The 23,326-nt window shown below is 44.0% G+C and overlaps 1 protein-coding gene across 1 annotated transcript in view; it reads left to right on the forward strand.

Moving 5' to 3' along the window:
• MCF2L2 (MCF.2 cell line derived transforming sequence-like 2) overlaps window positions 1-23,326 on the forward strand; it is a 516,938-nt gene that overhangs the window by 135,374 nt on the left and 358,238 nt on the right. Inside the window, exons 8-9 of the mRNA XM_069727236.1 lie at window positions 15,921-16,045; window positions 17,262-17,376. Of these exons, the coding sequence (XP_069583337.1) occupies window positions 15,921-16,045; window positions 17,262-17,376 (240 nt within the window). The remainder of the gene's footprint in view (window positions 1-15,920; window positions 16,046-17,261; window positions 17,377-23,326) is intronic.

Below are 23,326 nucleotides of genomic sequence, written 5' to 3' on the forward strand. Positions count from 1 at the left end.
AGACAATTTTGGGACATGGCCAGGGCCCTATGTTCCACAGACAAATCCTGCAACATTAGTGTCAGACTAGACATCTGATCCGCCAAGGTACTGAGTGGATCCGTAAACAGAGAAGCAAGGAAAAAAAAAACCTGTCTGCCGTCAATTATAATGTCACACTGCTGCTATGCAGGTAGAAGCTGCTCCACTAGATAGCAATAGAGTGGAGGGAGGACTGCGCAGCAGCGAGTCCACCGCTAGGTGGCAGTGGAATAGTAAAACAAGCCAGGTTGATATTAGTCTGTAGCGCAGTACAAAAGGAATAACCAAGCACAGAATCAGAAACAAGCCAAATGGGTCAATACAGGTCAGGAGCAGATATGCCAAAGACAAGAAACGAAACAGCAAGTCAGAGTCCAAACCAAGTCAGGTACCAGGGAATCCAAACAGGAGAGGGGAACACAGAGTCAGGACGGGAAGAGGGGAATAAACAGACACGGGTACAGTCAGCAAAAGCAGTAGGACGAATCAGGGTATGCAGAGTCAGCTACACACGCCGTTGGCAGAAACTATAACTGACACAGCCTGCAGTATACAGCAAAGCTAAATAGCAAACCTGAACCCAGAATGAGGCAGAGCAAAGTTAACCCTTGACATAATCAGCCCAGCAAAAGGGCAGACAGAACTCAAAACCCGGACTGGATCATGACAGCTTCAGTATTTTTAGATTTTTTCGCAGATCAAAGACTACTGCATTTTGCCCTGGCATTCTGAATATCAATGCCATTGAGAACCTGTGGTCAATTCTCAAAAAGCAGGTGTCAAACAAAACATAGAAATTGAGAGAAACTCCAAGCATTGATTAGACAAGAATGTGTTGCTATTAGGGATGAGCGGACATGTGGACGTTCAGGAACTTTATTCCAAAGTTCAGTTCTGGTACTAGAGCTGTATCTGAACTTGAACCAGAACCTGAACCCCATTCAAAAGAATAAGGACCTGAAATTTTGAGCAGGAAAATGTTCCCTCTCTCTCTTTCTTCCTCCTCTATGGACTTACCCCGGAACACTGTACATTGTAACAGACTTTTGGGAGAAGTCCGTGTTCGGAATTTAGCACTGGACACTAACTGTTAAGTTCGAGTTTGCTCATCTCTAGTTGGCATCAGTCATAATTTGTCCCAGAAATTGATGTCCAGCTGTCAGGGCAAAGAGCAGAAGTCTTGAAAAATACTTTTACCGACTGCACTTCTACTTTTTAGAAATCGCCACCAAGATTTCTATTGCTCTAATGAATCTATCGTTTTACAATATCCTGTCATCTTGTCTGTACAACTCCTATTCAGACCTATGAATTTCCATGGTTACAGACATAAGCTCTGTTCTTGACAAACACTGGATCCAATAGCCCATCCTAAAATAACCAAAACCTTTTTTTTATTAATCAGAGTCCCCCAAAAACAATATAAACCAATAATCAATTCATAAAATAGATACTATACTCAAGAATAAAGCAATAGAAAAACCCATATGCATAAATAATTGTATTAAATATAAATAATTCTAAGCACACAAAAATTCCAACACCTCAAAACACCCCATTTTAAGCTGGAAAAGTGTGGTCAATGGTATATCATAACATGGCAATAAGAATAATAGATACCGTATATACTCCAGTATAAGCCAACCCGAGCATAAGCCGAGGCACTTAATTTTGCCACGGAAAACTGGGTAACCTTATTGACTCGAGTATAAGCCGGGTATGCATTGTCCCCTCATCACTGTCCTGCTATGCATGGCCACCCCTATCGTTGTCCTGCTATGTGTGGATCCCCCCGTCACTGTATTGGTATGTGGCTCCCTCATCCTGTGCTGGTATGTGGCTCCCCTGTCCTGTCCTGGTATGTGTGGCTCCCCCATTCTGTCCTGGTATGTGTGGCTCCTCCGTCTTATCCTGCTATGTGTGGCTCTCTCCCATCCTGTCCTGGTATGTGTGGCTCCCCCTGTTGTATGCATGGCTCCCATGGTCCCGCATGGCTCACCCCCCCATCCCATCATTGTATGCATGGTTCACTCCCCCCCCTGTCCTACTCACCCTCCTCACGCCGTCGCTGCATCTCCGTTGTCCCGTTGTCCCAGAACGGCAGCTCTCCTGTGCTGAGCGGTCATGTTGTACCGCTCATTAAGGTAATGAATATGCACTCCATGCCTATGGAAGTGGAGACGCGTGCATATTCATTAACTTAATGAGCGGTACCACGTGACCACTCAGCACAAGAAGAGCCGCCAGCGCCGGGATGGAGATGCAGGGATGGAGATGCAGGGACGGAGATGCATCGACGGCGAAAGGAGGGTGAGTATTATGTCTTCTGTTAGCCGGCTCCTGCCGCTGCTCCACCGCTCCCCCTTCCCCCGTCGGCTTTCTGGCCAATGACTCATGTATAATCCAAGAGGGGCGTTTTCAGCACAAAAAAATGTTCTGAAAATCTCGGCTTATACACAAGTATATACTGTAATTAAATCAATAGTAAATAAAAAAAAATCTAGGATTTTAAAGTGCTTGCACAAAATCAATCAGACACAATAATACTCGGGGAGCGATGAACATACTTATATCGAAGATAATATAAAAAACATGCAAAAAGACCCTTCAGTGAAACTCTGACCATCTACCTATCTATAATAAAATATAAAGCAATTTATACACAAAAGAGAGCCCAAACCAGAGCTTCAAATTAAAGTGCATTAACACCAGTACCCACGAGCATTTAACATCATAAAAGTACCATATGAAGGACCACGCTGTTCAGCACCCCAACGCACATTTTGCGCATTAGCTTTGTCAGGGGTTCTTTTCATGGTCTGATTTTTCTAATCCACTGGGGATGATTTATTAAACTATCTGCTCCAGAAATCTTACATGCATAAAGAGGTTTTCCACTTTAAGAAAAGTAAAACCCAAATGATCACATAGTAGTAATAGTTCTAATCCTCACTCGCTCCAGGCTCGGCTCCCAGATGCTGTTCTGGTGCCTGCATTCTGACTGAGGTGGTGATGTCATAACTACAGCATGCCTCACTGCTGCAGCCAATCACTAAGCTTAGCAGCTCTGCTGTTGTTGGCACAACCCTCGAAGTTCAGTGATTGCTTGGAGTGGTGATGCGTTCTTCAGTAGTGATGTTACTGCTGAAGTCAAAACCAAGGAATCAGGGCAGCAGTGGGGACCAGCACTGAGGGAGGTTGAGTACTATGCCTATAGATTTTCGTACTACTTTCTGTTTGGTTGAGGTCCACTTTTCTAAAAGTGGAAATCCCTTTTAAATGTGTATAAGAAAACTGTTTTGCACTACGTTTAATTGATTTCATTTTTTTTTTTTTTTACAAAGGGCATTGTCTTTCTGAAAATGGGTGGTTTAACGGGTGTTTTACCTGAATTGCGATTTTGTCCACCAAAATTAACCTAAAATTGTCCTACAGTTTGCTATAACTTAAAAATATGTCACGTTTCAATACCGTCTAATCTAAGTTTGCACTTTCTAAAACTTAGACAAGATTAATAAATCAGCCGTACTGTCTTTATTGCAAATGTCCCAGTTGTCAACCTAAAGGCCTGCTTACACATTTGAGAAAAATCATCAGAAGTGATTTTATCAGGATCAGCAACCATCAAAAAGTCATGGAGAAATCTATTCACAATGGTAAAACCCCTGGATCTGACAGCTTCCCAATCATCTACTATAAAAAAAAAAAAAAATTAAAAAAAATTATTGCTTCCCCATTTAGTAAATCTGTTTAACTCTTTTCTCTCTGGTCACTCACAAAGAATCTCCAGAGGCTTTATTTCAATTATCCCTAAAGAAGGCAAAGACCCTTTGCTATTCAGTACCTAGCGCCCAATTTCTCTGTTGAATGCAGACACAAAGCTATGTGCTAAAATTTTAGGTATAAAAATAAGTATTATCCTGCCAAAACTAATACATTTAGATCAAACTGGGTTTGTGAAAGGCAGACAAGGGAAAGATAACTTTGCTACGGTGCGGCACACAGTCTCATACGCCTTAAGAACAAAAGCCCTCCTGCCAACTGACACGGAGAAAGCACTTGATAGAATTAGCTGGTGCTTAACGGGGGAGCACCTAGGAGAAGTTCGCTTTTCCAACTGCATTTATAGATGCAATTCTAGCACTCTTTACTCCCAACCCTCGGCTAAAATTTGAGTCAATGTTTTTTTCTCTCAGAGCTTTAATATCCAAAATGGAATCCAGCAGGAGTGTCTTTTCTCCCCTTCTCTCTTTATATTAGTTATAAAGACTCTTATATAAAATATTAGACAAGACCCGATCATTCAGGGCCTAAAAGCTGAACATGTGTGAAAGAAAATATTAAAATCTTGGAAGCCCCTAGTGAGGGGGACACTCACTTCCCTCCCTCTTCCCCTCTCACACAGATTTCCAGTAAGAAAACAATAGCTGACATCCTAAAGCTTTTAAGCTGGAGTCACACATAACGATATCGTTAACGATATCGTTGCAACGTCACGCTTTTGGTGACGTAGCAACGATCTTGCTAAGGATCTCGTTATGTGTGACAGCGACCAACGATCAGGCCCCTGCTGGGAGATCGTTGGTCGTTAGGGAATGATCAGGACCATTTTTTTGTCACTGATCACCCGCTGTCATAGCTGGATCGGCATGTGTGACGCCGATCCAGCGATGTGTTCACTTGTAACCAGGGTAAATATTGGGTTACTAAGTGCAGGGCCGCGCTTAGTAACCCGATATTTACCCTGGTTACCATTGTAAAAGTTAAAAAAAAAACAGTACATACTCACATTCTGATGTCTGTCGCATCCCCCAGCATCCACAGGGTTAAAACTGCTTTCGGCAGGAGCGCTGCTAATGCATGCGCTGCTGCCGAGATGCACTGACTGTGTCAGCGCCGGCCGTAAAGCAGAGCACAGCGTCACCGCTGTTACTGCCGGCGCTGACACAGTCAGTGCATCTCGGCAGCAGCGCGTGCATTAGCAGCGCTCTTGCCGAAAGCAGTTTTAACCCTGTGGACGCCGACGGGGGACGTGACAGACATCAGAATGTGAGTATGTAGTGTTTTTTTTTTTTTTTACTTTTACAATGGTAACCAGGGTAAATATCGGGTTACTAAGCGTGGCCCTGCACTTAGTAACCCGATGTTTACCCTGGTTACCCGGGTGCTGCATGGGGACTTCGGCATCGTTGAAGACAGTTTCAACGATTCCGAAGTCGTTCCCCTGATCGTTGGTCGCTGGAGAGAGCTGTCTGTGTGACAGCTCCCCAGCGACCACACAACGACTTACCAACGATCACGGCCAGGTCGTATCGCTGGTCGTGATCGTTGGTAAGTCGTTTAGTGTAGTCTTTTAGACAGGTACATTGGATATATATAAGTAGGAAATCGGGTACAGTTGGATAGTGACATTCCTAATTGTAATGCAAGCAGCTGCTTTTTGAAGTAACAGACCTCAGCAGTGCCAATGAGGATATCTACTGTGTGTAGACAAAGGTGTATAGATTAAACAGGCAATTAAGGCAGGATACCTATTGTTTTTCCAGAAAGTAAATGCTGTGAAGCTTTGTTCCCTAAGGGGAAATGTTATGTCTACAATAGCCAACACAGACTTGGGATGCCCGAAAGAAAATTATGAATATTGGGGCTTGTATAGATCCGATTGTGATGGTAGAAGAAGATGCATATTTTTTCATAACTGTAACCCCTGCTGGTAAGCCACAAATCAGTAAGGCGCAGATTGCTTATAACAGCCATGTCATGTTTTGGTCTCTGGGTAACGGTAAAATTCCGATTAAAAAATATGCGAGACAAGAGAACCAGGGAATGGTTGTCTTTGCCACTGAGTGAAATCATGGTGCAGAAATTTCAGGTTGCTTGTAGGTAAAATTTTATACAAACTGATAAAAAAACAAATAAAAACTATATATAAAAAATATGGTGGCAATCTCGAACGTCTGCGATCATCAGGAGTGAAGATATCGCATAAGCCATTCATAAAATCCTGAAGGGCTGAAAACATCCCACAACCTGACCCATGTGAAGTGATCACTGGGGGATGTGTGGATTTAACCCAGGTGCTGACTAAAAGATCCAGACAAATTATTATTATTATCATTTTTCAATCAAAGTACTCTCCTTCCCTAGACCGAATCATATCTGTGATCACCGTAGTAAGTTTCATTTGTTTTATCCATTTTATTTTATGTAACTGTATATGCTGTATTGTTTTGTCTCTTTTGTAAAACTTTTTGTATATTTTTCTTATAAACACTGCCTATCGTTTTGGATTAAGCATAACATTTAATAGTACTGTTCCTTTTGTTCTGTAACCTGCATCCTGAAACCATACGCAACCAGAACCAGGCCTCATGTCAGCTTGTATAAACAAGACTGGTGGTGGCAGCGAGAAGTCTGGGGTTATTGTGGAGTTTGCAGGGACTGTATCAGGGGGTGTAGACATATATTCTATGCTTGGGAATTGGAGGTGTGTATAGCATACACTCACTGTTAGTTTCCCGATAACTGGCCTATTAGTGGAAACAGCAGTTGGTCAATCGCGTAATTGTCCGGATGATAGGGGGCAGCAGAAAGCTGTTTGCTCTAAAGATAACAGCGGGTGGATCTGCGTGACCTCGCAGGCTGCAATCTTTGACAACTTTGAACAAAAACTGTAGCTGATGACCTTTTACTTCTACTTGCAAACCCAAAGCAATCCTTCCCCTAACTTACAGAACTTTTCGAAAAATTTGGTGAAATATCAAACTTTAAAATCAATGTAGATAAATCAGAAGCTCTCAACCTCTCGGCCCCAAAAAGTGATATTGGGACTCTCCATAAAAATACCCCATTTAAATAGCCATCAAAATATATCAAATACTTAGGAGTTAAAATTACCAACGACGACCCAAGAGCCTTATACCAGAGCAACTTTCTACACTTTATCAACACTATAATAGCCCTTCTAAAATCCTACGACTTACCTTGGTTGTCTTGGATGGGTACAAAAAAAATAAGGTCCTACATAATGGAGCTCAATGAAACTCTTAAAACAGAGGCTGGACAGACATCTGTCTCAGATGGTTTAGTGAAACCTGCATTGAGCAGGGGGTTGGACATGATGACCCTTGAGGACCCTTCCAACACTAACTTACTATGATTCTACCTCTGAAAATATTATATACAATGAACTTGCCATCCTAAATGATTAGGATGCCGTAGACTGCCTGATATCAATTCCTACTATAAAGCAATCCACCATGGTGGGTGGTTGAAATTGGTTCAAGCTTAAAAGCAATCTAGCAAATATAACCTTGAACTACTTCTACTTGGCAATCACATCAATATATATTTTAACTAATAATTCTCCCCCAGCAGTGTTACGCTCTCTGAGACGAAAGCGAGAGTGGACCCTCTGGACCGTAGCAAGGTACTACCTCCAGGCGAGCGACCAGGTGTTAACCAACCCCTATACAGGGACTGGCTGGGGCAGACCCGAAGAAGACCCTACCACGGTAGCAGATACCAGAAGGGGCGGCTCAGGAAGAAACAATAAAAAAGACACTAAACGGAACACAGGAGCGGGATACACGGAGGCAGGGAAGCTGGAGCACAATGAAGGACACAAAGACTGGTAGACAAGCTGAACCGGAGGGAAGCAGGAGACGAAGGCGAAACTGCAAAGACAAAAACGGAAGGGATGACGGGAGGACGAGAAGACACACAGGCGGAGGGAACACAAGAAGTACTGGAAGGTACTAGCACAAGAGCAGGAAGAAGCCAGAGACAAAGCAAAAAGCAATTGACACTCAGGCACCTCCTAGCAGGGGAGGTGGCCTGAAATAGTAAGGGTCTCACCGGGATTGGTTGGAGTGCTGAATCCCGGAAGTAGGAGAAGCCAGACAGGAGCGTAGGCGCCCTCCAGAGACCCCCGCGCGCCGGCGCAGACACCGCACATCCCCATCAGGACGAGGAGGAGGCGGGACCAGCAGACGATGAGCGCGCCGTCCCCCGGAAGTAATGCGGCGGGGACGAGCAGCGGCGGAAGGAGCCGGCGCCGCAGAAGAAGCAGGAGACACGACGCGCCGAGACCCAAATGAAGCGCGACCAGCGCAAGCAGGAGCAGCGCGCCGGCGGCCAGAAGCGGCGTGACGCGGACGAGCAGCGGTAAGCGTAACAGTACCCCCCTCTTTAAGATCCCCTCTCCCAAAACTAGATAGAAATTTGTTTAGAAGACGAGGTGCATTAATATTCTCCAGCGGCTCCCAAGATCTCTCCTCGGGACCGAAACCCATCCAATCCACCAAAAAGAATTTTCTCCCTCGAACCCTCTTCATAGCCAAAATATCTCTCACTTCAAAAACGTTATCAGCACGAGCGGGCTGAGGAGAGATACAGGAAGATGTATGGAAGCGGTTAAAAATAACAGGTTTGAGCAAAGACACGTGAAAGGTATTGGGAATACGGAGCGAGGCGGGCAGCTTCAGCTTGTAGGCAACATCGTTGACTCGACTCAGAATCTCAAATGGACCGATGTAGCGAGGACCAAGTTTACAAGAAGGAATCTTTAGTCTAATGTACCGTGAAGAAAGCCAGACTTTGTCACCGGGAGAAAACGGGGAAGAATCTAAACGTCTTTTGTCTGCATGTCTTTTCATCCTCAGAGATGCCATCTTAAGTGCTTCTTTAACCTCTCCCCATATAGAAGAAAAGTCCGAAATTACTGCATCAGCAGCTGGTACTGCAGACGCTGAGGAAACTGGGAGAGGCATATTCGGATGTTGACCAAACACAATGAAAAAAGGAGATTTTGCAGAGGATTCTTGAGAGTGATTATTGTATGCAAACTCAGCCCAAGGCAAAAGACTGACCCAATCATTCTGATGGACGTTAGAAAAGTGACGAAGGTAGGCGGCCACAATTTGATTTGTTCGTTCTGCTTGTCCATTAGTCTGAGGATGGTAGGCCGAAGAAAAGTCTAAAGTCACTTTTAAGAGGTTGCATAAAGCTCTCCAAAAATGAGATGTAAATTGTACACCTCTGTCAGACACGATGTTTTGAGGAAAACCGTGGAGTTTGAAGATTTCTGAAACAAAGACCTTCGCCAACTTTGGAGCCGAAGGTAGACCGGACAGAGGAACAAAATGGGCCATCTTGGAAAACCGGTCCACCACTGTAAGGATGACTGTACAACCTGAGGAATTCGGTAGATCGGTGATGAAGTCCATGGCTATATGCTGCCACGGACTAGACGGGACGGGAAGAGGAAGCAGGCCTCCGTGAGGAGATCGTCTAGGCACTTTATTCTTAGCGCAAGAAGAACAAGAGGCGATAAACTCCTCGATATCTTGACGTAACGCTGGCCACCAATAGTAGCGGGTAATGAGAAGGTGGGTCTTCTTTATGCCAGCATGGCCTGCTAACTTTGAGGAATGTCCCCAGTGAAGCACCTTCTCTCTGTCCCCCTCGGCCACAAAGGTCTTACCCGGAGGAGGATGGATCATGCTTACAGGAGCCACCGTGACGACTTTGCAAGGATCCAGAATATAAGCTGGTTCTTCATCGACCTCCTCAGGCTGCGAAAGTCTGGAAAGTGCGTCTGCCTTGATATTTCTGTCACCAGGCCGGAAGCGAAGCTCAAAGTCGAAGCGAGCAAAGAACAAAGACCATCGAGCTTGTCGTGGATTTAGTCTCTGAGCAGTTTGAAGATAGGCCAAATTTTTGTGGTCAGAGAAAATAACGAAAGGATGAACTGCTCCCTCTAGAAGATGTCTCCACTCCTCCAGAGCCAACTTGATAGCCAAAAGTTCACGGTCTCCGATGGTATAATTGCGTTCGGAGGCAGAAAATGTTTTAGAGAAGAATCCGCAAGGAACCAGTCGACCCGTAGAGGATCTTTGAGAGAGCACCGCTCCAGCTCCCGTGGAGGAGGCATCCACCTCTAGAACGAATGGCTTGTTAACCTCAGGATGGTGCAATACTGGGGCGGACGAAAAAGACTGCTTCAGAAGAACAAAGGCATTCTCGGCCTCCGGGGACCAAGTCTTCGGGTTGGAGCCCTTGTGGGTAAGAGCAGAAAGCGGCTGAATCACATTCGAGAAATGGGATATGAACTGCCTGTAGTAATTAGCAAATCCCAGGAACCGTTGGATAGCTTTTATTCCATAGGGCCGTGGCCAATTGAGAATGGCATTCACTTTCTCAGGGTCCATCTTGAGACCGGAATCCGAGATTATGTAACCAAGAAAAGGCAGCGAGGTCTGTTCGAAGAGACACTTCTCATATTTAGCATACAGACGATTCTCTCTCAATCGTTGCAGGACCAAACGAACACTTCTTCTGTGGGATGGCAGATCCACAGAAAAAACCAGGATGTCATCCAAATACACCACAACACAGGAGTAGAGGAGGTCACGGAAAATATCGTTAACGAACTCCTGGAAGACTGCTGGAGCGTTGCAGAGGCCGAACAGCATGACCAGGTATTCATAATGGCCATCTCGGGTGTTAAAAGCGGTCTTCCATTCATCGCCGGCACGAATACGAACAAGGTTGTACGCTCCCCGGAGATCCAACTTAGTAAAAATTCTGGCCCCTCTAAGTCGATCAAAGAGCTCTGGAATGAGGGGTAGAGGGTACTTCTTCTTGACTGTAATGTTGTTCAAGCCTCTGTAGTCGATGCAGGGTCGAAGCGAACCATCCTTTTTCTTGACAAAGAAGAATCCCGCACCTGCAGGGGAAGAGGACTTACGAATGAAACCTTTAGCCAAGTTCTCTTGAATGTATTCAGACATTGCTCTGGTCTCAGTTGAAGAAAGTGGGTAAATTCTTCCTCTAGGTGGGATGGACCCGGGAAGAAGTTCGATCGGGCAATCATAGGGACGATGTGGCGGAAGAGTCTCAGCCTCTTTTTTATCGAAAACATCGGCAAAAGTCCAATAAGGAGAGGGCAAACCGGAGGGAATGGAAACTGTCTGAGGAGGAACTACAGGACTAACGGACAATAGGCATCGCTTATGACAAGTAGATCCCCAACGGAGCACATCACCCGAATGCCAGTCCAGAGTGGGTTCATGAGTTCGAATCCACGGCAACCCAAGTAACAAAGCATGGGCAAGGTGAGGCAGGACATAAAAGGTGATCTTCTCCCGATGTAGGGCCCCGATCTGTAGTTCGACCTCCTCCGTAATTAGGGTGATGGCGTCTTGCAAGGGTCTCCCATCCACGGAAGCAATCAGACGAGGGGAATCCAAAGAGATAACTGGTATGCGAAGTCTCCGAACTGCCTCAAGACTGATAAAGTTGCCCGCCGCACCCGAATCCACATACGCAACCTCGGAAAATCGTTTAAGATTAAGAATAAGTGAGACAGAGAAAAATAGGGGTAGAGAGGAATCAGAAACACCTAGGGAGGCCTCTCTTACCTGTCCTAGGCGGAGGAGTTTTCCGGACGATCAGGGCAGGATCGCAACAAGTGAGCAGCGCTACCACAATAAAAGCAGAGCCCTTGGGAACGTCTCTCTCTACGACGCTGCTCTGCCATCTTGACACGATCTACTTGCATGGGCTCAGGTCCAGAGAGAGCAGAGGACGTCACAGGGCGCGGACTCCCCTGCCTACGGACTGGTGGTAGGGAGCGAACAGGTTTCCTCTCCTTGGCAGTTTCACGGGTTCGCTCTTGGAAGCGTAGATCAATCCGCGTAGCGAGGGCTATGAGGTCCTCCAAAGAGGTGGGAGTATCTCGTCCAGCCAATTCATCTTTTATCCGACTGGACAGGCCCCGCCAAAAAGCCCCGACTAAAGCCTCGTTGTTCCAGCCCAGCTCAGAGGCTAAAGTGCGGAAGCGAATAGCATATTGGCCTACCGTTAGAGAGCCTTGCTGGAGATTAAAAAGAGACTCCGTAGTGGAAGCTAAACGCCCGGGCTCATCGAAAACCTTGCGAAAGGTCTCCAGAAAAAATGCTAACTGAGAGACTATGGGATCATCCCGCTCCCAGAGGGGATTAATCCAGGCTAAGGCCTCTCCCTCTAAATGGGAAAAAATAAAAGCCACTTTGGCTCGATCAGTCGGGTATTGCTGGGGAAGGAGTTCAAAGTGGAGACGGCACTGGTTTAGGAACCCCCTACAGAGTTTGGGGTCACCGCTATACTTGGGAGGTTTGCCGAGACGAGGCGGCGGGTGAGATAAGGAAGAAGAGTTTGGGTCCTGTGATACCACCTGAATAGGGGGCGTAGGGACAGACTGTAGATTGAACAAACGGTCGTCAATGGAGGCCATATTTGTCAGCATGCGTGCCTGCGTATCACGCTGCTGGGAGAGCTCTTGCTGAAGGCTCGCTAGATGTGAAGCACTAACTGGGTCGGCGGCCTGTAATGTGGTCAAACGGGACTCCATATTTTTCAAAAACGACATGATGCGCTGTTGATTGTCGCGCAAATGTCCCAATTCCTTTTCGGCAGAAAATGCGGCACCTGCGGGGTCCATGGCCTGAGTGTTCTGTTACGCTCTCTGAGACGAAAGCGAGAGTGGACCCTCTGGACCGTAGCAAGGCACTACCTCCGGGCGAGCGACCAGGTGTTAACCAACCCCTATACAGGGACTGGCTGGGGCAGACCCGAAGAAGACCCTACCACGGTAGCAGATACCAGAAGGGGCGGCTCAGGAAGAAACAATAAAAAAGACACTAAACGGAACACAGGAGCGGGATACACGGAGGCAGGGAAGCTGGAGCACAATGAAGGACACAAAGACTGGTAGACAAGCTGAACCGGAGGGAAGCAGGAGACGAAGGCGAAACTGCAAAGACAAAAACGGAAGGGATGACGGGAGGACGAGAAGACACACAGGCGGAGGGAACACAAGAAGTACTGGAAGGTACTAGCACAAGAGCAGGAAGAAGCCAGAGACAAAGCAAAAAGCAATTGACACTCAGGCACCTCCTAGCAGGGGAGGTGGCCTGAAATAGTAAGGGTCTCACCGGGATTGGTTGGAGTGCTGAATCCCGGAAGTAGGAGAAGCCAGACAGGAGCGTAGGCGCCCTCCAGAGACCCCCGCGCGCCGGCGCAGACACCGCACATCCCCATCAGGACGAGGAGGAGGCGGGACCAGCAGACGATGAGCGCGCCGTCCCCCGGAAGTAATGCGGCGGGGACGAGCAGCGGCGGAAGGAGCCGGCGCCGCAGAAGAAGCAGGAGACACGACGCGCCGAGACCCAAATGAAGCGCGACCAGCGCAAGCAGGAGCAGCGCGCCGGCGGCCAGAAGCGGCGTGACGCGGACGAGCAGCGGTAAGCGTAACAAGCAGACACTAAATTAGATTATATCACTACCATGACCCTAAAATTTAGAAGACATCTAGTAAATGCTCCATCAGCTTTAGCCCCCATTTGCATCATACCGTACCTTGTCGATCCCACCTATGTAGATATATATGAACTGTGGTCCTATTTGCCCATATACACTATTTCCCAATTTTTAACAAAGACTCATGGAATAGTCATAGCTAAAGGAAGCAAAGAAACACCCTTCCAACTTCCTGCAACAAATCCACGTTACTCACATTTTTTAACAATTTAAATTACAATTCTCGACTGTGAGAAGCTGGTCCTGGCTTGACTTACTCTCCAATATCCCCTTTCCCAAAATGATGTCTAAAATATATAATTATCTAACCACATCCGCAAAAGCTTATAAACCGATATATCTGACTTCTTGGAAAGAGGAACTGTATATTAATTTTATCTGATAATGAAGTCAAGAATATTCTTTCTAATTTGCATGACTTTTCTAGATGTATGCTCTTACAGGAAAACTCTTACAAAATACTATCTCGCTAGTATAGGACCCCTACACCAACTGGGTCTAACTAACTCCAATTTGTGCTTGAAATGTGGTACCCATATAGGGAACCTATTGCATATAAATTGGCATTGCCCTAGTTTACAACAGTTCTGGACAAATATTAACTGTTCTTTAAGTAACCTAGGTTTAATAACAAGAAACCAAATGCCAGTTGAAGTACTATTGTCCTGCCCCTTCACAAATTTTAAAACAAAAAAAACACTACATTTTGCCACTAGACAAAATATGTATGATTTACTGACTAGAAAAATTATCTTGTTGGGAAGCGCACACATATTCATCATTCTGGAAAACTAAAGGTACCATTACACTAAACGACTTACCAACGATCACGACCAGCGATACGACCTGGCCGTGATCGTTGGTAAGTTGTTGTGTGGTCGCTGAGGAGCTGTCACACAGACAGCTCTCTCCAGCGACCAACGATCAGGGGAAAGACTTCAGCATCGTTGAAACTGTCTTCAACGATGCCGAAGTCCCCGGGTAACCAGGGTAAACATCGGGTTACTAAGCGCAGGGCCGCGCTTAGTAACCCGATATTTACCCTGGTTACCATTGTAAAAGTAAAAAAAAAAAACAGTACATACTCACATTCCGATGTCTGTCACGTCCCCCGCCGTCAGCTTCCCTGCAGGGAAGCTGACGGCGGGGGACGTGACAGACATCGGAATGTGAGTATGTACTGGTTTTTTTTTTTTACTTTTGCAATGGTAACCAGGGTAAATATCGGGTTACTAAGCGCGGCCCTGCGCTTAGTAACCCGATATTTACCCTGGTTACAAGTGAACACATCGCTGGATCGGCGTCACACACGCCGATCCAGCGATGACAGCGGGAGATCAGCGACCAAAAAAAACTCCTGATCATTCCCTAGTTTATTCTGTTCTAGTCATTTGTTATTATTTTCCTCGTTTGTACATAACACTCTTTGATATGGTTTTGTACCCTTCCTATATACCCTGATTCATATTGTTATTAATTTGCAATCACATGTATATACAATTGGTTGTGGTTACTTTATATGTTATTTAAGTAAAGAAAACGTCAGAGAGAAAAAAAGAATAAATGGAAGGAATAATAAAAACAGAAAACTTCCATTATTTTGCAGTCTGACACATTGTGGCACATATGGGACCCAGCCAAGGTTACCAACTTTTTTTTGGGGGGACAGCCTTTCAAAAAATGATGGACAAACAATATTTTTTACAGACACGTTGGAAAATCATAATAAATCATTAACATTATCATTGATACATGTCTACAGCCCATTATTCCTATATGAAGACATCAAGTGTATTCAATGAGAACTGTAAAAGGATGTTAATTACAGTCAAAATGCTATTGTACAAGTTTCTTAAGCTTCAAAAAAATCATGGACACCTTATTTTTTTCTTACGGACAGGGCAAAAAAGGAATTTTTAGATGGTTGGCAACCCAGGATGCTGCAGCAAGGATGCCTTATGAAACATTTGCCATTGGTGTTAGGGACATCATCAATACACCTTCCCATGGGCAGGGTCTGTCAATACCGGACTAGCAAACTAAATCTTTGCCCCACTTGAAGGGAGTTCTAAACTTGTGTGCAAAGTGAAGTGGCTGGTGAAGATACACAAAGGAACATCTGTTTTCGACTATATTATAGCATGGGTAATAAGATGGTTTCAGTATTTTCCTTATTAGGTAACGCCAGCAATGACTCAGGTGATATCCTAAGTAATTAATAAGATGAGATCCATTGACATTATATTTGATCTATTTTTTGAGGATTTATTTTTTTATACTGTATATATATATATATATATATATATATATATATATATATATATATATATATATATATATATATTCAAAGTAAATAAAATGAAAACAAGAGAAGTATGCAGGTAAATATGAGAGTGATCAGTCCAGTATTCTTCTCATTGAAACTTTCCAAGGCTGATTTTGCATTTTTTTCCAAAGTTAAGTCCAGAGACAATATACTGTATGGACAAAAACAACATAAGTAACCCCCTTATAACGGCTCAATATTTATTTTCCAGGATGATTTAAAGCTAGCAGTGCAACAAGGTGGGACCCTGCTCTCCTGCATAAAGGAGCCAGTGTCCAAAGACCCAAACTGCAAACTGACACCGGATGAGCTGGAGAACATGGCTACTGTTGAAAGGTCTGTACAGTGCGCACAAGTTCTCATGAAATCATCCCCATTTAGTTTAAAATGGCAAATCTTTGAGTGAGATCTAGCAAGACCATAACAGCTACATATTTGTAGGTCTGACTTAGTCATGAATTACCCAAGTAGCTGTAAACATACGTCCTTCTGTGAGTATGTCCATCATTATTTCACTACAGATTGTTTTGCTAAAGTATTAGGAACAGTGAGAAAGTAAGTAATTTATTCCTTTCTCTTTCTTATGGAATTTTAAATTGTAGAGATCATAACACTTTCAGGACACTAGTCTATATCTAGGACGTATGAAAAGTCAAAGTATGTGGAAATATTCTGCTTTCATTCATTTCATTCCTCAATGCACTTTTTTCTGTTGCCTTTGTTAAAATAATTGATTAGTTATTAAAGGGAGAGATTCCAAAATTGAAGAAGCCCAGCATAAGGGTTTATTAAGACAACTGTTTTTCAAGGCTAGAACATATACCCATTATAGCTTATGGAGCTGTTCATAAGTCTGCGGGTTTTTTTTTGCAATTCATGTGTCCAACCAAAAAAATCACAGAGATATGTCCATCTTTGATCCAAGTCACTGATCAAAATCACCTATTCAAGTTTCTTGGTCAGTGAAAGCCCCGGGCAGCACATGTGTGTCATCTGTGTGCAACCCATATGCAGTCCGTTTTTAACATTGCATCGGGTTGGAGGGCAACAGCATTTGAGACTTTTCAAGGTAACTATACTGTATGTCAATTCCACTTAGATCTATCCTGCTTATATTGAGATTTTTTTTGATCTGTCATCAAAATATCCTGCCCTATATAAGCACAGTATATTAAAGCTACAAATCCATAGTGCACTGTAATGTTATGACATTTTACTGCTAGGAGCCCTAAAACATTACTGTAGTCAGGGCATCAACTGACAGGCTCCTGTTTATGTACGTATTTACAGCAGTCCGTCAAAGCAAGGTTGGGTGGAGGTGAGCGCTCTCCTAAACTATGGGCCGCGGATTCATCAATACTGGTATTTAATACACACTTCGTGATGGAGAGTGTGCTGGAGTAACATGCTTCCTTACCTGGATGGCTGATGGAGAATTTGCTCTTTGGGTGGGGGAATAAAAAATATGGGGGATAAATATACAGTTTTTCATATTTTCTGTTCATGTTCTGCATTTGCTTACCGTACATTTTTTCTGCCTTGTTCTCACCAGGTTGCTGGCTCAGTTGGATGAAACAGACAAAGCTTTCAACCAGTTTTGGAGCCGTCATCATCTGAAACTAGAACAGTGTCTACAGCTGCGGCACTTCGAGCATGATTTCAGAGAGGTAATTGAAGTGTAACTGAGACTCATTGGGGCATATTTATGAGAAGTGTCTAAGTTTACACTATTTAAAACTTAGACATGCAGTGTTGGTTTTATGCATATTTATAATTCTGGCATAAATTGTGTCCATAATTGACTTATTCAGTATCGAGTATGAATGCCACATGCAGAAATATGTGTCTTGGCTGCTATTAATGAGGTTATGAATGGTTGTCTTAGGAATGTTCTCCCACGCTGAATGCACGCAATTTATCAAGATCCACTGCTGGATGCTTCATTTGCCGTTGCTGACCAATGACATCCCAGATGTGCTCAACAAGGCCACGCAGTCTGCTCACAATAGCATGAGCAACATGCAGCCTGGCATTGTTGTGTTGAAAAATGGCTCCTTTGACATTTTGGAGAAATGTTGGTACCACTGGTTCCACCACCATATCAATGGAATGCCAAGCTGTTAGTGTATTTGGAATGATGACTAGAGGGGTCCAAGTATTGTCAATTTTCCTACTTCTCACCATAAGCCCAAGAGCAGGACAGATATGATGCTCTCTTGTGAAGGTCCACATAGTTGTATCAGATTCGAAGAATGGAATATAACAATCTATTTTGTACTGCAAGCGAAATTAGGTACTACATACTAAGCTTAAGGAGTTAAAGAGCATCTAGACGAGTGTTTCTGAACTCCAGTCCTGAAGACTTACCAATAGGTTTAGGTTTCAGGATAGCCTTAAGGTACCTTCACACATAACGATATCGTTAACGATATCGTTGCTATTTGTGACGTAGCAACGATATCGTTAATGAAATCGTTATGTGTGACAGCGACCAACGATCAGGCCCCTGCTGGGAGATCGTTGGTCGCTGAATAAAGTCCAGAACTTTATTTCGTCGCTGGACTCCTGCTGACATCGCTGGATCGACGTGTGTGACACAGATCTAGCGATGTCTTCACTGGTAACCAGGGTAAACATCGGGTAACTAAGCGCAGGGCTGCGCTTAGTAACCCGATGTTTACCCTGGATACCATGCTAAAAGTAAAAAAAAACAAACACTAGATACTTACCTAACGCTGTCTGTCCTCCAGCGCTGTGCTTTCCGGCTCACAGTCAGTACAGGAGGAGAGCAGAGAAACAGAGCGCAGCGCTGGAGGACAGACAGCGGTAGGTAAGTATCTAGTGTTTGTTTTTTTTTACTTTTAGCATGGTAACCAGGGTAAACATCGGGTTACTAAGCGCGGCCCTGCGCTTAGTTACCCGATGTTTACCCTGGTTACCGGCATCGTTGGTCGCTGGAGAGCGGTCTGTGTGACAGCTCTCCAGCGACCAAACAGCGACGCTGCAGCGATCCGGATCGTTGTCGGTATCGCTGCAGCGTCGCTTAATGTGAAGGGGCCTTTAGTATTGGACAGGTGATAATTTCATCACCTTCTCAAGCATTAATTTCATTACCAGTGGAATACTAAGGAAATCCTGAAAACAAGACCTGTTGGTAGGTCTTGAGGGCTGGAGTTGAGAAACACTGGTCTAGACAAACCATGAGAAGGCATTTCATAACATTGGACTACAGGCCAAATGTCTACGGTAGCTACTGGTGTTTCATTGACCTCACAGGATTTCTTTCATAGGATATCACAGTAACATAGTAACATAGTAACATAGTAAGGCAGAAAAAAAGACATTTGTCCATCCAGTTCAGCCTATATTCCATCATAATAAATCCCCAGATCTACGTCCTTCTACAGAACCTAATAATTGTATGATACAATATTATTCTGCTCCAGGAAGACATCCAGGCCTCTCTTTAACCCCTCGACTGAGTTCGCCATCACACCTCCTCAGGCAAGCAATTCCAGATTCTTACTGCCCTAACAATAAAGAATCCTCTTCTATGTTGGTGGAAAAACCTTCTCTCCTCCAGACGCAAAGAATTCCCCCTTGTGCCCGTCACCTTCCTTGGTATAAACAGATCCTCAGCGAGATATTTGTATTGTCCCCTTATATACTTATACATGGTTATTAGATCGCCCCTCAGTCGTCTTTTTTCTAGACTAAATAATCCTAATTTCGCTAATCTATCTGGGTATTGTAGTTCTCCCATCCCCTTTATTAATTTTGTTGCCCTCCTTTGTACTCTCTCTAGTTCCATTATATCCTTCCTGAGCACCGGTGCCCAAAACTGGACACAGTACTCCATGTGCGGTCTAACTAGGGATTTGTGCAGAGGCAGTATAATGCTCTCATCATGTGTATCCAGACCTCTTTTAATGCACCCCATGATCCTGTTTGCCTTGGCAGCTGCTGCCTGGCACTGGCTGCTCCAGGTAAGTTTATCATTAACTAGGATCCCCAAGTCCTTCTCCCTGTCAGATTTACCCAGTGGTTTCCCGTTCAGTGTGTAATGGTGATATTGATTCCTTCTTCCCATGTGTATAACCTTACATTTATCATTGTTAAACCTCATCTGCCACCTTTCAGCCCAAGTTTCCAACTTATCCAGATCCATCTGTAGCAGAATACTATCTTCTCTTGTATTAACTGCTTTACATAGTTTTGTATCATCTGCAAATATCGATATTTTACTGTGTAAACCTTCTACCAGATCATTAATGAATATGTTGAAGAGAAAAGGTCCCAATACTGACCCCTGCGGTACCCCACTGGTTACAGCGACCCAGTTAGAGACTATACCATTTATAACCACCCTCTGCTTTCTATCACTAAGCCAGTTACTAACCCATTTACACACATTTTCCCCCAGACCAAGCATTCTCATTTTGTGTACCAACCTCTTGTGCGGCACGGTATCAAACACTTTGAAAAAATCTAGATATACCACGTCCAATGACTCACCGTGGTCCAGCCTATAGCTTACCTCTTCATAAAAACTGATTAGATTGGTTTGACAGGAGCGATTTCTCATAAACCCATGCTGATATGGAGTTAAACAGTTATTCTCATTGAGATAATCCAGAATAACATCCCTCAGAAACCCTTCAAATATTTTACCAACAATAGAGGTTAGACTTACTGGCCTATAATTTCCAGGTTCACTTTTAGAGCCCTTTTTGAATATTGGCACCACATTTGCTATGCGCCAGTCCTGCGGAACAGACCCCGTCGCTATAGAGTCCCTAAAAATAAGAAATAATGGTTTATCTATTACATTACTTAGTTCTCTTAGTACTCGTGGGTGTATGCCATCCGGACCCGGAGATTTATCTATTTTAATCTTATTTAGCCGGTTTCGCACCTCTTCTTGGGTTAGATTGGTGACCCTTAATATAGGGTTTTCATTGTGTCTTGGGATTTCACCTAGCATTTCATTTTCCACCGTGAATACCGTGGAGAAGAAGGTGTTTAATATGTTAGCTTTTTCCTCGTCATCTACAACCATTCTTTCCTCACTATTTTTTAAGGGGCCTACATTTTCAGTTTTTATTCTTTTACTATTGATATAGTTGAAGAACAGTTTGGGATTAGTTTTTCTCTCCTTAGCAATGTGCTTCTCTGTTTCCTTTTTGGCAGCTTTAATTAGTTTTTTAGATAAAGTATTTTTCTCCCTATAGTTTTTTAGAGCTTCAATGGTGCCATCCTGCTTTAGTAGTGCAAATGCTTTCTTTTTACTGTTAATTGCCTGTCTTACTTCTTTGTTTAGCCACATTGGGTTTTTCCTATTTCTAGTCCTTTTATTCCCACAAGGTATAAATCGCTTACAGTGCCTATTTAGGATGTTCTTAAACATTTTCCATTTATTATCTGTATTCTTATTTCTGAGGATATTGTCCTAGTCTACCAGATTAAGGGCATCTCTAAGCTGGTCAAACTTTGCCTTCCTAAAGTTCAGTGTTTTTGTGACTCCCTGACAAGTTCCCCTAGTGAAAGACAGGTGAAACTGTACAATATTGTGGTCGCTATTTCCTAGATGCCCGACCACCTGCAGATTTGTTATTCTGTCAGGTCTATTAGATAGTATTAGGTCTAAAAGTGCTGCTCCTCTGGTTGGATTCTGCACCAATTGTGAAAGATAATTTTTCTTGGTTATTAGTAGAAACCTGTTGCCTTTATGGGTTTCACAGGTTTCTGTTTCCCAGTTAATATCCGGGTAGTTAAAGTCCCCCATAACCAGGACCTCATTATGGGTTGCAGCTTCATCTATCTGCTTTAGAAGTAGACTTTCCATGGTTTCTGTTATATTTGGGGGTTTGTAACAGACACCAATGAGAATTTTGTTACCATTTTTCCCTCCATGAATTTCGACCCATATGGACTCGACATCCTCATTCCCTTCGCTAATATCCTCCCTTAAAGTGGACTTTAGACAAGACTTTACATAGAGACAAACCCCTCCTCCTCTCCGATTTTTACGATCCTTTCTAAACAGACTGTAACCCTGTAAGTTAACTGCCCAGTCATAGCTTTCATCTAACCATGTCTCGGTTATTCCCACTATGTCAAAGTTACCTGTAGATATTTCTGCTTCTAGTTCTTCCATCTTGTTTGTCAGGCTTCTGGCGTTTGCGAGCATGCAGTTTAGAGGATTTTGTTTTGTTCCAATCTCCTCGCTGTGAATTGTTTTAGAAATGTTCTTACCTCCCTTCTGAGTATGTTTTCCTGGGTCTTCTTTGTTCGAGTCTAATGTTTTTCTTCCCATCCCCTCTTCTTCTAGTTTAACGTTCTCCTGATGAGTGTAGCGAGTCTTCTGGCGAATGTGTGTTTCCCAGGTTTGTTGAGGTGTAGTCCGTCTCTGGCGAGGAGTCCATTGTACAAGTAATTCACACCGTGGTCCAGGAATCCGAATCCTTGTTGTCTGCACCATCGTCTTAGCCAGTTGTTCGCATCAAGGATCCTGTTCCATCTCCTGGTGCCATGCCCGTCTACTGGAAGGATAGAAGAAAAAACTACCTGTGCATCCAGTTCCTTTACTTTCTTCCCCAACTCTTCAAAGTCCTTGCAGATTGTCGGTAGGTCCTTCCTTGCCGTGTCATTGGTGCCAACATGTATCAGAAGAAATGGGTGGACGTCCTTGGAGCTGAAGAGCTTTGGTATCCTATCGGTCACATCCTTGATCATCGCACCTGGAAGGCAGTATACTTCTCTTGCAGTTATGTCCGGTCTGCAGATGGCTGCTTCTGTGCCTCTCAGTAGTGAGTCTCCCACCACCACCACTCTTCGTTGCTTCTTGGCTGTACTTTTTGCTGTCACTTGTTGCTGTGTGCCCTTTTCTTTTTTGCTTGCTGGTATTGCTTCATCCTTAGGTGTGCCATCTTCATCCTCTACAAAGATTTGATATTGGTTCTTCAGTTGTGTGGTTGGTGATTTCTCCATGGTCTTCTTGCTTCTCTTGGTCACATGCTTCCACTCATCTGCTTTTGGAGGTTCTCTGACACTTTTTTCACCTTCTGTGACCAGTAGAGATGCTTCTGTTCTGTCTAGGAAGTCTTCATTCTCTTTGATGAGTTTCAAAGTTGCTATTCTTTCTTCCAGACCCCGCACCTTTTCTTCTAAAAGGGCCACTAGTCTACACTTATGACAGGTGAAATTCGATTCTTCTTCTGGTCGATCTGTGAGCATGTAGCACATGCTGCAGCTCACCATGTAGGTTGTCACATCTGCCATGTTGCTCCTAGATCCTGCTGACTTGCTGTGTGTTTTCCTTCTTGTGTAATCTACTCAGCCAAGCTCTCTTGCAATAATGTCCTACAGGCAAAAATTCGCGCGCCGTAAAATTGAATCCCAGTGTAGAGCAGGACCGTAATGGAGGACAGAATGGAGGTCTATAGTTTTAAGTGATGAGTCCTGTTTTTGTCTTAGTTGCTATAGTAGTCAGACATTGATCTTGAGACCACGTGGGCAACACTATGAAGTTGCTTTCACAGAGGAACAAGAAAGTGTTCTAGGAGTGCTTTTTAGAAATGACAATATCAGGTCAACAGCTGTTCGTGCTACTGTTAG

Source organism: Ranitomeya imitator, chromosome 5 (genome assembly GCF_032444005.1).
Source record: "Ranitomeya imitator isolate aRanImi1 chromosome 5, aRanImi1.pri, whole genome shotgun sequence".
Classification (NCBI taxonomy): domain Eukaryota; kingdom Metazoa; phylum Chordata; class Amphibia; order Anura; family Dendrobatidae; genus Ranitomeya; species Ranitomeya imitator.